This window comes from Bos indicus, chromosome 1 (genome assembly GCF_029378745.1).
Source record: "Bos indicus isolate NIAB-ARS_2022 breed Sahiwal x Tharparkar chromosome 1, NIAB-ARS_B.indTharparkar_mat_pri_1.0, whole genome shotgun sequence".
Taxonomy (NCBI): Eukaryota; Metazoa; Chordata; class Mammalia; order Artiodactyla; family Bovidae; genus Bos; species Bos indicus.
Window position 1 is genome coordinate 45,907,461 of NC_091760.1, and position 14,502 is coordinate 45,921,962.

The 14,502-nt window shown below is 33.9% G+C and overlaps 1 protein-coding gene across 4 annotated transcripts in view; it reads left to right on the forward strand.

Moving 5' to 3' along the window:
• Positions 1-14,502, forward strand: part of TFG (trafficking from ER to golgi regulator) — a 32,336-nt gene that overhangs the window by 10,561 nt on the left and 7,273 nt on the right. For 2 of the 4 annotated variants that reach the window (XM_019971839.2, XM_019971779.2), the window contains exons 4-6: positions 3,436-3,582; positions 7,435-7,602; positions 11,355-11,495. In XM_019971839.2, the coding sequence (XP_019827398.1) occupies positions 3,436-3,582; positions 7,435-7,602; positions 11,355-11,495 (456 nt within the window). The remainder of the gene's footprint in view (positions 1-3,435; positions 3,583-7,434; positions 7,603-11,354; positions 11,496-14,502) is intronic. The other 2 variants (XM_019971970.2, XM_019971893.2) reach the window with 1 other exon arrangement.

Below are 14,502 nucleotides of genomic sequence, written 5' to 3' on the forward strand. Positions count from 1 at the left end.
GTTAGCATTTTTAAAAATTATGTAGCACTGACTCACCCATTTCCATGAAATAGGATCAATGGCCAGTTGATTTAATTTGTATTTATTTCATCTCCATCTAAGAAGGGTGAATATGAATCACTTTAAAATGCTAATAACAAAAACTACTAAATTAAAAAAAAATAAAACATATCCCTTTACAATATTGAGTCTAAAAACCTAACCACTATTGGCCAGTTATCAGGCATTAGGTAAACCGAAAATCTTCATCTCAAACACTGAGAATGTACTGGATAAACAATACTGCATATATTTTTTGAATTACACACCTGAGCTTGCTCAGGAACGTGAGGAAGATGTCAGGGACCAAAATATAATTGAAATTAAAAACCAGGGCCTTAAGTACCAAAAGCTGAGGCTTGGGATGCTTTTGGTGGTAATGCTGAAGGTTTTAGTCTGCATAATCTAAGGACTTGTCACTTGGTGTCTTCATGGTCTTGTGTCCTAGACTCTCAATGACTATACTCTCAAAAAGCAGATTGTAGAAGAAAAATATCTCTTCATTGGTAGAGGAAAAGTCAAGAAACTGATAAAGAAACTCTGATATATCCTGAGCTATTAGGGATTAGCTATTAAGGATTTATAACCATGGTCCTTTGGGAACTCCCAAAACCGGATACCACCATGAAAAGTGCAAGAAACAAAGGCAGAAATCTTATCTGGAGGGTATATGTTCTCAATCCAAACAACATAGGCTTCTCAAAGATAAAATCCTATTGATGAATTTAGAGTTTAAAACTGTAGGACACATAAAACATCCATGTAAACAAGAAACAATGGGTACAACTAATAGTGGGATTAGATTTCTAAGAACTTAGTAGAAGTGTTAATAAATTATGTATTGTTATTAGACATAAAAGAAGAAGAACTAGGCATTATGGAAAAAACATTAAAAAAAACTTAAGGTAAATAAATAGCAAGAATCTATTGTATAGGGAATTATATTCAATATCTTGTAATAACCTATAATGGAAAAGAATCTAAAAAAAGAATATAAACACACACATATATATACACATATATGTGTATAACTGAATCATTTTGCTGCACACCTGAAAAAGGAAAAATTTGTAATCATAAGAGAACTGTTAATACTCTTCTTTCCAAAACTGATAGATCAAGCAGCCTCAAAATTTAAGCAAAATAGATACAGGCTTGATCGTGTGCATTTAGCAATCAGGACAGGATTCAGTTTTGTTTTAGTGCATTTGGACATTTATAAAAGTTGACCATCTGCTAGGTTTTCCAGTGAGTCTCAGTATCAGAGAAGGAATATGTTAGAGATCATTTCCTCTGGTTTTATTAGAAACTATTGGGCAAAAAAGATAACCCAAACTCCCATATTTTTGAAGATAAAAATACGCTTTTAAGTAACATACCATAGAAGAAATCAAATTAGGAGTTAAATTTCAAATTAGTGAAGAGTTTTACATGACAAAGTTTTTAGAGTGTGCTAAAGCTAAATACAAAAAGGATAGTGTAAGTCCAGATAACTTAGAAAAAAGAAAATAATAAAAAGCAGAAATGAACTAGAAGTTGGGGGAATTGAAGGGATCAGCAATTTTGAAGATATACAACTAGCAAACCTCTATCTATTAAGTTTAAAAGGCAGAAGTAAGCAATATTAGGAGTGAAAGGGAGTTTAACCTCAAATACTAATACATTGCTGTGAAGGAGAATGAGCACCTTGGAGAACAATAGCATGTCAGTAAAAATGTGTTAGAAAGAATTTTTTGTAGGGCTTGAGTTTGTGTTAGATGGTTTTGCATAAGGTTGAAGTAATGGGGCTTTGCTCTAGATTGGCTGTTGTCAGGAAGTACGGGTTGTCCTATGATTAGGTAGTAATCCCATGATTTATGATTTACCTATTAGGTAGTAGTCCTATGATTTATCTTACTAAATCTTATCCAGAAAATATGGGGAGTAAATGGAGGCTAAAGCTTGCAATTGGTAAAATAGTGTCACTCATAATTAGCCAGGGATGTTTGGTCATTTTTGTGACATTCTGGTCAATGTTCTTGTGTCTAAGTTCTCACATGATTATGGATTGGCTTTCTTTTTTGTCTTGAGCTATATCAGTCCCAGAGTGATCTTTAATAATAGTTGGTGGTGTTCTTTATTTGCTTTAAAAAAAAAGATTTATTGAGATGCAGTTGATGTACTATTGGTATGTTCTGAAATTGTTTATGTTCAACAACCTACATGGGAATACCATGCCAGCTTTTAGAGCAACACAAAAGCCTGTCTTACAGTACAGGGCCAGTTCTTAGCTTTCAGGAGCTGCTTTCCTTCTTTTCAGCTATTAAAGGAAAAACAGTAATACCCAGTAAAAGCCAATAATTGATACAGGTAGGAAATTATATTGAACTTTCTCATAAATATATAGGTAGTATGTAAAATACTGATGGATTAGCTTTTAAAGCTTATATTGATGTTTGAAACATATTCTACAAAAAATCTCCTTGAACCTTTATTTTGAAGTAGATGTCCTTTTCTAGTTTGATGCTTTAGGAATTTGTAAATATGTAAGATACACACACACACAAATTGTAAGTATATAAAATGCATAAAAAGTTTAATTTTTGAACTCTTACTTTGAGGTTTGCAGTCAGACCCTTATGTCACTTTTTTTTTAAATTAATAATCTCAGTGATGACAGTCTTTCTTGCTGGAAGAAGGATCCTTTTTTTTTTTTTTTTTTTAGTTAGCTGAAAGTCATTTGGATAAAGTAGGTAAATGAGGTTAACATTACCCTTTAAAAAAAAGGCCCAATGATTATTGAATAATCTGACTTTTTCTGGCTTGTGTGCTTCTTTTAAAGTAACTATTTTGAAGGACAGTGGTGATGTGAATTTGTAAATTCTGCATATTTTTAAAAGAGGTTACTTTTTATTTAGGGCATTTATTTTAGGTAGCTAATTTTTGGGGGCGCGGGTCAGAAGTAGGCAAGAAGGATAACAGACCTACAGTCATGTTATATTTTTAATAAGGTGTTTATTGTATTATTTCAAGGCTATAAAAGAATTGGGTGAAGTAAAAGCTTTTGAAGGTACATAATTTCTATTAAAATACATTAAAGCTTTCTGTAATTTTACTTTATTTCACTGTAGTTGAATTCTTTTAATGAGTATTTTTTTGGGGGAACTTACAGGTCATAAGCCGTAGTTCATCAGCAAAGACTGATGAATATTTACTTCTTCCAAAAATAAATTAGCAATGAAAATCCTTTCCTGAAAAAGTTATTTGAATGATATCAATAGGTATCTTGTTTGAGTTCAAACAAAATTAACTTTTTAAAGAAGTTAATTTTGATTTTTCCTTGTTACATATAATTCTACTGATATATTTATTCAGGAATATTTCCTAAGTTTAAGAAAATGAATGTTTTTATTCCAGTTAATGGCCAACCAAGACCCCTTGAATCAAGTCAGGTGAAATACCTTCGTCGAGAACTGATAGAACTTCGAAATAAAGTGAATCGCTTACTGGATAGTTTGGAACCACCTGGAGAACCAGGCCCGTCCTCCAGCATTCCTGAAAACGGTAGACCATGAAGTCATTTTATTCTCATTTATCCTACTTATGACTTTTTGCAGATTAAAAAAAAAATTCTTCAGCAGGAGTAAAATGGTACCTCCATTGTCACCCTTTCTTACTTCTATATCTGTGCTAATATTCAATATCTGTTTTCCCAAACCTGGCTGTTCATCAAGATTGTTGTTGTGGTAGTCACTCAGTTGTGTCTCACTCTTTGCGACCCCATGCACTGGAGCCCACCAGTCTCCTATGTCCATGGAGTTCTCCAGGCAAGAATACTGGAGTGGGTTGCCACACTCTTCTCCAGGGGATCTTCCTGACCCAGGGATCGAACCCAGGTCACCCACGTTACAAGCAGATTCTTTACTGTTTGAGCTACCCGGGGAACCTTGATTATAGGGAGATTTTATTATACCAGTTCCTGGATCTCATCACAGACTTCCTGGGGAGCAGGGCCGGGAATCCCATTGTTAAAGTGCTGTCTGCGTGATTGTTTTACAGGTAGTCTTAGACTCCTGGGTTATGACATAGGTCAGTTTTCAAATCCCTTTGACTCTTGAACCCTTTTTAATGTTAAAGTTAATGAACCTCAGAAATGGAAATCATTTCTTGAGTTTTATGTGATATATGAAGTAGTTTCAAGTAAAGGTAATTGTAGATTAGTACATTCAAATGTTGTAATGTTTATCTTAAGCACAGTGTTCATAATATGCAAAAAAATATTTTTTTCCCATTTTACAGACATACTATTTATGTTATGATAAATATGGCATACTATTTATGTTCTGTTATGACAGATTTGGAACTGAAAGTAGTTTGGGGACCAAATATTAAATGTAGACTGAAATTTAAATATGGCTTGAAAGTAGATTTTTAAAACTTGCCTTCTCAACTTTTAATATTCTTAGATGTTACACTTTAAAAATATACACTTTTAAAAAACCACTTTTGTGTTTGCATGTAAGTTTCATAGGTTTTATAGATTCTGGATTACTGGCTATAAAGGGCTTAATAGAAGATGATTTTGTGGAAAAGTAGCATTATATAATCTCTTGCAACCTTTAGATTCTGAAATACTCTAAATTTTGGAGTTTAATTTATAGTTATAGTTTAAATAAAGATGCCTTTCCCAATCATTTCCTGCTTTCTCCAGCCATATGAAATTGTGTTAATGGTAGATGACCTGATAAATATTTGGTGATTAATTAGTAATTTCTAGTTCTACCTCTAGATTTTAGAACATATTAAAAAGATTTGCTGAGATACAATGAGATCTTTACAGCCTCTTTATGATAAAGCCTTTGTATTCAGGTTAAAGCATATTGCCTTTTCCTGACCTGTCTCTCCACATAAAAATGAAAACTTTGACCGTTTTCCTAGAAGAAATCATAGATGTCGATATAACAACACTTGCATATAATTTTAGGGGCTTGAAGCATCTATAGAGTATTATGAAAGAAAGAAAGAAAGTCAAGTCACTTAGTCGTGTCCCACTCAGTCGTGTCCCACTCTTTGTGACCCCGTGGTAGCCTACCAGGCTCCTCCGTTCATGGGATTCTCCAGGCAAGAGTACTGGAGTGGGTTGCCATTTCCTTCTCCAGGGGATCTTCCCGACCTGAACCCGGGTCTCCGGCAATGCAGGCACATGCTCTACCATCTGAGCCACCAGAGAAGTCTTAGATCAAAATTCAATAAGTAGAGCCAGTACTGTGTAGAAATTACCTATAGATTTATAAGCTTTTTGTTTTTGGTGGAACAGCCTTTCTGTTCATTACTTCTTGCCACATACTGCTTTTCTTTATGAGTTTAATTCCATGTGTTCATATGTTTTATTGTTCACCTCTCACCTGTGTTAATGGAAAGAGATGTTAAAAATTGGTTTCTCCTCTGCATGTTGGAAATTATTTCATATATTGTTTCTTTATGTGGCCATCCTTCTAGTTATTGTGTCTTGAGTTGCCTAATGAACTGAATATGACATTCTGTGTTTTATTTTTATAGACAGTTATAGTTTATTTTTTGTTTCCTCTCCTATACTTAGATTGCTTAACTCTTGATCCCGCTTCATTTTATGAAGTTTCCTAAGCTTTTAAGCTGTTAGAACATATTCTGATTTAGTAATCTTCTCAAGGGGGTCGGGGGGAACCAAAAACATAAAATAAGCTGCATCAGAAACTTTCAGAAACATCAGAAAAGTCTAGTTTACCAGAAAAAAGTACCGGTCAGCTGTCAGAGCTCTTTAGAATCCTGTGGCTTGCCCTCGCCCAAAACATGCAGCTACCTATGTCCTTCAGCACTCTGCCTCTGTAGTGGACTTGTTGGACAGTTGCTTTCCTCTGTGAGACAGATGATGTGTAGGTCACCTTCAGTACTGGATTGACCTGTTGCAGTATCTGTGCAGTAGCTACTGGAGCAGGTAGTAGGCTAGTGGGTATATATTGTGTTTCCTGATGAATTTAGTTTGCCATAAGTGGAAGGATACATAGGTAGTGAAAGATAGCAGTGTGAAGGGAAATAATCCTAAAATTGGTGTCATATGCTCTTGGGATATGGTCTTGGAATTGAAGGAGGGAAGTTGGTGAGGACGATGGATGACTGGCAGACATTTTAAAGGAGTACTTACAAAAGTTTTCCTACTGAGATTTAGGAGATACTAATGTAACTAGAGGAATGATAAGAATAAAAGAGCTGCAAGCCCATGTGTGCTTATAGTGCACTTGGTTCATAATATTTTTTCATAAGATCAATTTTGGTCATGATCACAGAGATGATCTAATGCTCATTTACTTGGTTGGTAATAGAAAGGAATTGATAACATCAGTTACTTCAGTAAATGGTTAGCAGTTTTCTTTTACTTGTTTAGTTTGTTTTATTTGTAATATTGTTTTATGTGTTGGCCTTAAGTATTTGTAATATTTTTTTATGTGTTGGCCTTAAGTATTTGTAATATTTTTTTATGTGTTGGCCTTAAGTATTTGTAATATTTTTTTAATATTACACGTTTCTGTTTATAAAATGTATGGTATTCTTGAATCTGTTTTCTTTCACAAGGTGGTAGTATAAATGCGTGTTCAGAACCTTAGTATCCTTAGAAGAAAAGTGTGTGGTTTAAAATTTTTCCTGCTTATAATGTTTAAAATTCTACTTTGCAAAATATTTTATTATGGAAAAATTTTAATATATATGAAAGTAGGCATAATGGTATAATGAACCCCATGAACCCTCACAACTTCACCAGTTGTCAACTCACAGTATCATGCCATCTATACTCACACATTTCCACTCCTCCTATGTTATTCTGAGCACATTTCAGACACATATCTTTTATCTGTAATAAGTATTTTAAAGGAAGACGTTGTAAATTAAAATATGTGTTGGCTTGAGGTTTCCATGTACCGACAGATAAAGAACCAATAGATAAGTAGAAGTAAAGCATAAAAGTTGATAATCATAACTTTATTTAAAAAGGTTTTTATCCTTTTAGAAAATAAAGCATTAGTGCACAGTATGTGTCTGATACTAGGATATATGTCATAGCACTCCAAAAAGAACGGTAAAATGTTTCTCTGTGTAAAGATGCTTGTATTTTTTTTTCTCATCTGATAATTCTTAAGAACGTACATAGATAAAATTTTTTATAAAAGCTATTACTTATCTTTCATTTCTTTTTGACCTTGCCCCCCATTTTACAAAAAGTATAAATAGCAACAAAGAAGAAAGGAAGATTATAATCTTGTACTCAGAGATACCCTCACCATTCCAGACTTTATGCACATATGTATTTTGCTATCATGTATTTTTTAGGCCTTATTGAATATAGATAAAATAGAAACAAGTTTTTGGTTATTTCTTTTATAGATACTGTGGATGGTAGGGAAGAAAAGCCTGCTGCTGCTGATTCTTCTGGTAAACAGTCTACTCAGGTTATGGCAGCAAGTATGTCAGCTTTTGATCCTTTAAAAAACCAAGATGAAATCAATAAAAATGTCATGTCAGCGTTTGGCTTAACAGATGATCAGGTTTCAGGTAAGTTAGTGCCTTCCTTGCATCCTTTATTCTCCCTCTCCTTCCTTTCTTCCCCTTCCTTCTTTAATAGAAGATAACTTGCAAATGGTGAAGTGCTCAAATCTTACGGGTTCATTTTAGGAAGTCTTTACGTATGTATACACTATGTAAAACACCAGCAAGGTCAAGATGCAGATGGTTTCCAGCTCCTGCAAAGCTTTCTCATGCCCTCTCTCAGTCAGTAGAACGCTCCTCTTTAAAGAATAAACCTGTGATTGGTTCAAGTAACTTTTATCAAAAGTAGAATTCAGAGGGTTTATTTTTTAAAAAATATGAATCATTTTATGATCTTATTTCAGATTTCTTGCTGGACCTAAATTATGTTTGATGGTTTAATCTCTCTTCTGATCTTAAATTAGGGAAATTTAAATGTAGAGTTCTGGACAGTTTAGTGTAGAAAGTGCTTTTATTTGAATGTTCTTAACCTTAAAACAGTGTCTTTATTGTACTTTCTTTGTATATTTTGGGCATCATTTCTTCAACATTTTTTCTGCTTTTTCTCTTGGGATTCCTATTACACATCCATTGGAGAGCTTGATGTTATCCCATGGGTTTCTGAGGTTCCTTTTTCTTCACTCTTTTTTCTCTATGTTGTTCTGATTGAATGATTCCTGTTGATCTCTCTTTAAGTTCACTAGTGTTTTTCCTTTCATTGCCAATCTGCTGTTAAACCTTTCTAGTGAATTTTCCCTTTCATTTATTGTGCTTTCAGCTCTAGAATTTCCATTTGGTTGTTTTTATAGTTTTATTTTTTTTTCTGTTAAGATTCCTTACCTTTTCATTCATTAATATTGTTTTAGTATTAATCACTCAGTTGTATCTGACTCTGCAAACCCACCAGGCTCCTCTATCCGTGGAATTCCCCAGGCAAGAATAGTGAACTGGGTAGCCATTCTCTTCTCTAGGGGATCTTCCTGACCCAGGGATCAAACCTGGGTCTTCTGCATTGCAGGCAGATTTTTATCATCTGAGACACCAAGGAAGCCCTTAGGTGGTTAAGATTGTATTTCTCTTCAATTTATTAAGGTATTTTTGTTTTAGATTCTTGTGAGGATTTTTTGTTACTGTTGCTCTAATATTTATTCACACTACTCCCGTTTTCACCCAGAGTGAAGCCGCTGACTGCTTCAGCTCTGACTCAGCTCTGCTCAGTCCTTTCAGCTCTAGATGCTGCTTTTTATTCTGTACCCTCTTGGTGTCACCCTCTCTCCACCTAATTCTGTGGTCAGCTCGGGCTTTGGAGCTTATATTCAGATTTTAGATCTCATTTCTTCTCGTTCCTTCCTGAATGGATTTTCCTCAAATTTCTAGCTATGTAGCCAACCATGAAGTTAACACTGGTTTTCTGCAGTTGAAACTGCAGAGATCACAGTTTGCTGTTCTTACCCATTGTAATTCCATTGAGGGTAAACTCTTTCCTGGTGTTCGCCAACATTTGGCTGACTTCCAATAATTTCAAGTAGTTGTTTTCGTCTTCTTTGACCAGGGTTTTAAATTGTTATTTTGGGGGAGGTTTCACCTGATCAGTTTACTTTGTCATTATCAGTAACTGAAAAAATAGGATTTTCTATTAATTTTTTTTTCTTTGAGACTTTTATGGGGTTATTTATCAAAGAGAATTGTGTGTGTAACATTCTGGAAAAGACAGCTACTTGTATATCATGTATGTTGTTGGCAAAAGAAGACATCAGATAAGTGGTCTATCTGAAAAACAGAAACTTTTTGTAGATTAACTGAAACACAAGTTAATATTACAGCTTCTTAATATTTAAGACTTCAGGATAAGCCAGGTGGAGGGAGTAAATAGTTATATATGAAGTTAGGCTTAAATGTTTAAGAATATAGTATAGACCAGAATAATATGATTACTATGATTCATATTGTATTTGAAGGCCATTTTTCTGGTAGCTTTGTATATTGAATTGAAGTAGGAAAAACTACACATAGAAAATGCCAGGGTTCTTTGTAGTTACTTGGGTTATGATGTGAAAAACTCAGTAGCAGTAGTGAATGTAGACATGGGAAGGAGGGATAAAATATTAACGATAGGATAAGCAACATTAATAGCTTACATGCAGGGGAGAAAAGAATGGAAGTAATATTTTTTTAGAATAATAACATAGTGTCTTTGTGTTATCTGTGTTACCCTTCTTGGGGATGTGTGTGTATGTATTTGTCTAATGTTGATAAATATCAGTGAAATGGTGGTGCACAGCAGTGATCATACATTTTACTCTGGCACTCATCAGTTTCTCTTGCACTACCAGTACCGTTATCCTAGTTTTAGGTTCTCATGAATACCTGAACTGTCAGCTTCCAACTGTATGCCTGATACAGTGCTAGTAAGTTTTGGGTTAGACCAGTTGAAAGGATAGAGGTTTGGCCTCAGGGAAATTAGTCTGCTACTAATAACAAGTACTTATGTAGGGCTTTTTAAGTGGTAATCACTTTTATAAGTTCTTGTTATATAATCACTTTAAAATTTTCATTTAAAATACATTTTATATTAGCCATATTGATATATTTAATATATTTTAACAATATTTTAATGTTTATTTTTAATATATATTTTTGTTGAGGTATAGCTGATGCTATGATATTATGTGAAGTTTCAGATGTTCAACATAGTGATTTACAATTTTTAAAGGTTATGTTTTACTTATGGTTATTATAAAATATTGGCTATATTTTCTGTGATATAATATATTCTTATAGCTTACTTACTGTATATATAATAGTTTAGACCTCTTAATTCCCCTATGCCTCTTGCCCCTCCCCATAAAATTACTTTTATAAGCACTTGCTATAAGCTCTTATTAACTCATAATCCTTATGTAATCTTATGAAGTAGGAATTAGTATTGCTTTTGTTACAGATGAGGAAACTGAAGCACAGAAAGAGATCAAGTAGCAAGCCTGGATTTACAGAGCTACTAAGTGGCAGCATTGGGATTTGAACCGAGGCAGTCTGGCTCCAAAACCAGTGTTTCTAATCATACTATTCTGTATTGCACAAACAAAAATAACTTAAACAAATTTTTGTCTTCAGAATGTCTGTTTTGCTCATTATATAGTATTAGAACTACAGCAGATTCTCTCCATTTACTTCTTTGTTCATTATTTTAAAAGAATTTTGAGTGGTTCCATGTATATTTTAAGATGTAGACTTTGTGAGACAGAATCAGAAAGGTGCCTGGCCAAAAGAACTCCTAGTCTAAGAGGGAAGACTTTTCTGTTTAAAAATGCAGAGTGGAAGTTGGTAAAGTCTTAATAGACGTATACTCTATAGAAGTTCACAAGTGGAGAAAAGTATTTTTGAGTGAAGAAAGCTCACTAGAAGTGTGGAGGACTATTTAAGGAATGTTTTAGATAGGTAAAACTGGTACTGTGGAAGGAATGGCAATTAATGATCACTTGGGGGAATGAATAGGATTGTACAAAGGGGTGGATATTTTGCAGTGCAGAGGTGAGTTTAAGACTCAGGAATGTAGCACTACACTCTATAGGGAAGGATTTCTAGTCGTAGCTTTGGATTCTTGTGAGATTGGAGCAAAGGAAAAAAGTATATATACACACATCAGTTTAGAAGGCTGCCTTTGGGTTATGCTTATTCTGTAGTACTTTACTTTTAGTCTCTTAACCAAATTTACTAATTGAGCTTGTTGGGGACAGATCTTATATTAGAAACTGAGCTGACTTTTCATGACCACCCAGGGCCTCCCAGTGCTCCTGCAGAAGACCGGTCAGGAACTCCCGACAGCATTGCTTCCTCCTCCTCCGCAGCTCACCCACCAGGAGTTCAGCCACAGCAGCCACCATATACAGGAGCTCAGACTCAAGCAGGTCAGAGTGAAGGTAAAATAGAGCTTAAAGCACATGTGCGGAAAGTTACATGTGCAGAAATGTTTATTATGACATTTTTGGTAATGGTGAAAAGCTTACATGTTCATTCATGCTGTGAACACAATTGTCAATATTTTTGACGTACTGATGTAGTATGCTTTCGGGTTAAAAAACTGAATAGAACAATGTCAGGTATGCTTCTGAACATTGAAAAGAAAAAAAAAACCTAAAGTATAAGGCATAATTTTTAGGTTCTATTTTATTTCCTTCTCCCCTCCCGTCTTGCAACTGTGTATTATTTTTGTAATTTAAAAAGATTTAAAAAACAAAGGTAAAGCATAACTTCAGTTTTTTTTTTAAAGATAAATAGCCCTTTATATTTTTATGCAGTTAGCAATAAGTCTTTTATAGAAAAAGCAGTGTATTTTAAATCAGACTTTTTCCTCTCTAAATATCACGTCCTCAGATGAGCAGTTTAATCTCTCTGGGTTTTGATATTCTCCCACAGAAAAGTGAACCGAATCAGTGGTTTTCAGAGAATGTCTTAAGTCCTAAATGAAACAGAATGTAAAAAAGCTCAGTCATTAAACAAGTAAGGGGTCATTGCTGTTGTTGAAGGAAATTGCAAGTGCAGAATAGCAGACACTGAGGTGCCTCATTGAAACCCTTGGAAGCGCTGCAGAACATGCCCTCAGACTTACTGATTTAGGGTTCCTTCTAGATGGTCAGATAGTCTTTCTTTGAATTGCCTGTGCATGTTAGGCCTTTTAAAGCCCCATATTTTACTTTAAAGGTCACCAGGTGGTGCTCTATCTGTATAAAGGGGTCAGGTAGTGTGATAAGATGTATTTTCAGCACCAGAAGCAAGTGACTGAGTTTATCAGTCAAGTTAAGTAAATCTCCCAAAACAGCCTTAAATGAAGGGGCACTTTTGTAATAGATTCTTAATTATTTTGGGTACTTTTAGATTTGTCCCGTTGGATGAATTGGATGAATGGTAGTGATAGGAACCAGCAGGTGTCATTTTGCTGAGAAATGAGTAGTTTGGGAAGAATTTTCTTATTGTTGAAGCCTCTTCTCAACCAACTTTAGTTCTAGTCTTTTCTTTTGTACCAAGGTGCAGCTGCCAGAACTGGACCAGTTAGAATTGAAGCAGATGTGTCTGAAACAGGGAAAAGCAGAGTTTGGATATGATGGGAGTTTAATGGCTATATCAGGTGAACTAACATCTTTAAAAAAGAAAAAAGCAACCCATTTTTAGCCACGTATACGGCTGTAGGATGGGAGTTGGAAGGGTAATTGTACCAAATTATGTTTGCTGTTCACTTATAAAGGAAAGGGATTTAAGGATCTGCTAATAATATCTCAAATTATTCTTTCAAGGGTTTATCTTAATTGAAAGTTTATTTTCAGATAGGTAAATTTTAAAAATATAAAAGGATATACAGTGGAAATTGGAAAATGCTATCTCTCACTTCTGACACCCAGCAACCAAGTTCCCTTTTTCCGAGTCATCAGATTGACACCATATGGTGGCATTAATTATATGCCTTCTTAAAGCTGTTACTTTTTAGTGTACATTAAAACTTACAGTAGAAAAAATTGTATAGTTACTAATGTGACATCAGTCAATAGATTAGCATTTTAGAGGTGAATCTCTAGATCATTGGTGTTCAAAAGAAATACTGTGGAAGCTATATATGATTTTAAATTTTCTACTAGCTGCATTAAAAAAATTTTTTAATGGTAAAATTAATTTTTGTTATATATTTAATTTAATCTCGTATATCCAGTGTATTAGCATGTAATCATTATTAAAAACATTCTGGTTTTCATACTACATATTGGAAATCTGGAGTGTGACTGATTTGAAACACTTCACAATACGTATAGCATATCATGGTTAAGACTGGCTACTTTAATGAATACCTTTTGATATATGCGAAATATATAATGAGTTCCTGGTATCACCATTTAGTTAGATCAGCTGCTGGTTATGCTTTGAGCAGAATAACCAACAGAAGTACAAATCTATTACTAATAATTAACATATAAATCTCTTAGAATGTGAAATAATAATCTAAAATAAATAATTCTGAGTTATTTAAATTCCATAAGAGGGATCTTGGATTTGTAAATTTTTTTCCTAAGGATTTAAGTCTTAATATATTGTTCATTTAAAAGGATCAACAAAATGTTAAGCGTCATGAAAAGAAACAAAATGGACAGTATTATCCTTTTTCAGTGAAGCAAGTGCTTCTGTTACTGGAAAACTATGTGACTTGAGTAGTTGCCAAAAACACAATAAAGTGGTGAGGATACAGAGAAGAGCACTTAAAAGTCAATGAAGACTAGAAAGTATTGCTATTTGAGAAGCAAAAAGATGACAAAGATATAATTGGAATCTGTAAAATCATATGCTAATATAATGGATAAGTAGCTTTTATTATGTAAATTGTAAAATTTGTATGTTTTGAAACATACAAAAGTAAAGATAACTTCATGTTTCTTTCATGTAGCTTAATGTTTTAACATTCCAGCTTTCTTGTCCCGTATCCCCCCCAGCTTTTCACTCAGCCATTTCAGTATGCATGTCTAAATGATATTCTTTTCTTTTTAATGTCACCACCATGTCACTATTTACCTAACAATATTATGGTTCTTTTTAAAAATATTTTATTGAAGTATGGTTGATTTACAATGTTGTGTATTTCTGCTATACAGCAAAGTCACTCAGTTATACATGTATATATTCTTTTTCATTATGGTTTAAGTGATTAAGTGATTCCTAATGTCAGCACATACTATATTTGAATTTTCGTAGTTGTCTCATAGTTACTTTGTTACATTTGGGGGCTTTTTCAAATTAAGAGTCTCCCAAGATTCACATTTTTCATTTAATTATGTGTCTTAAGTCTTTTATTTTTTTAATAGCTGTCAACCCTACATGTTTCTAAAGTCAAAACTATGTATGTGAACGTGCTGTTTAACAGTTTATGCTAAAACATAGATACTTAAA